This window comes from Chaetura pelagica, unplaced genomic scaffold (assembly GCF_000747805.2).
Source record: "Chaetura pelagica isolate M959 unplaced genomic scaffold, ChaPel_1.0 scaffold345, whole genome shotgun sequence".
Lineage (NCBI taxonomy): Eukaryota > Metazoa > Chordata > Aves > Apodiformes > Apodidae > Chaetura > Chaetura pelagica.
In genome coordinates, this window is record NW_009953962.1 from 1,821,338 (window position 1) to 1,822,501 (window position 1,164).

The window sequence follows — 1,164 nt, forward strand, 5'->3', positions numbered from 1 at the left end:
CAGGGAGGTTAAATAGACTTTCTGCAAAAGTACAAAGGTTCTTTTTCTGTTGTAGTACAGATAATAATTTGAAGTAGTGAGAAGTACATCTGCTTCCAATCTGCTACTGATCAACTTTACTAACAATATAAAGTCACAAGGGTTGGCCTAAGGATGTGGCACAGCTGTTTATTCTACTATTTGTTTAACACTGCTTTTATTGTTATCATGGCATTACTTTTTGTAGAAACACTAAGTAAAAACATTTAACAGCATTGTCTATAACAAACAAAATAATACTCTGTCATATAATTTCTCTGAGAGGGGATACAATCTACATTTTTAACAGTGAGAAGCAGATGCAGAGGAAAATCCATGTACTAAGCCTTACACACAAAGACTCCAACCATCACAGAACTTCCTGTTATTACACATATGCTTACTAATAAATAAATGCTGTTGTTGCAGATCAGATGCAGTTGGTAGCAGAGTTTTAGTGACATTTGCATCATCAACCTAAAAAGTTGGCTTAGAAGGTAGCCTTAGGAGAGGCTGAGGCAAGATGCTGTTTCAAATCTTGCACAGAGAGGTGGTGTGCCATATGCTGCCTTTAAGGATCTCAAGCTGTCAAGTGAAGAGCAGTGCTGATGCTGACAAATGATATTTATCTGAAGCTGGTCTGCTGTTTTCTTCATAGCATAAAGATCACAAACCTTATCAGACGGTCCTTGTACTGGGCAGCCAGAAACTCACTGAGCTCAGAGACTCCATTTCCTGCGTCAGTGACCTCCAGATAGGCGGCGAGTTCAGCAGTCAGCCAGATCAAGCACCAGAGCACATCAGCAAGGTAAAACCTCCTGTGTGGAACCCTCTATATATGTAGAAGCTTTGAAAATATATGGGAGAGAGGGATGCAGAGTTTTGTTGTGTTTTCTTCAGCATTAAATCCAGTTGCGTTGGTTCTACCTGCGGGTTGCACTGCAACTAAGTACTTAGTGTTGGCATTACTAAGCTGACCTGTTTTGTGTGATGTCAAGGAAAGTGTCATTAATACTACTGGCTTGAAAGTAGTAACACTGGTAGTGAGTTCTTGCATAGATGTATCCCTGTGGATCTACTTTACTTTGAGCTATATTCTGAAACACCAGAGGTAATAAAAAGCTAAATGCAGACTGTTGCCCTCTG

At 39.9% G+C, this 1,164-nt stretch overlaps 1 protein-coding gene across 1 annotated transcript in view; it reads left to right on the forward strand.

Annotated features, from left to right (window-relative positions):
• Positions 1 to 1,164, forward strand: part of SNAPC3 (small nuclear RNA activating complex, polypeptide 3, 50kDa) — an 18,734-nt gene that overhangs the window by 5,757 nt on the left and 11,813 nt on the right. Inside the window, exon 4 of the mRNA XM_010001928.1 lies at positions 677 to 826. Within this exon, the coding sequence (XP_010000230.1) occupies positions 677 to 826 (150 nt within the window). The remainder of the gene's footprint in view (positions 1 to 676; positions 827 to 1,164) is intronic.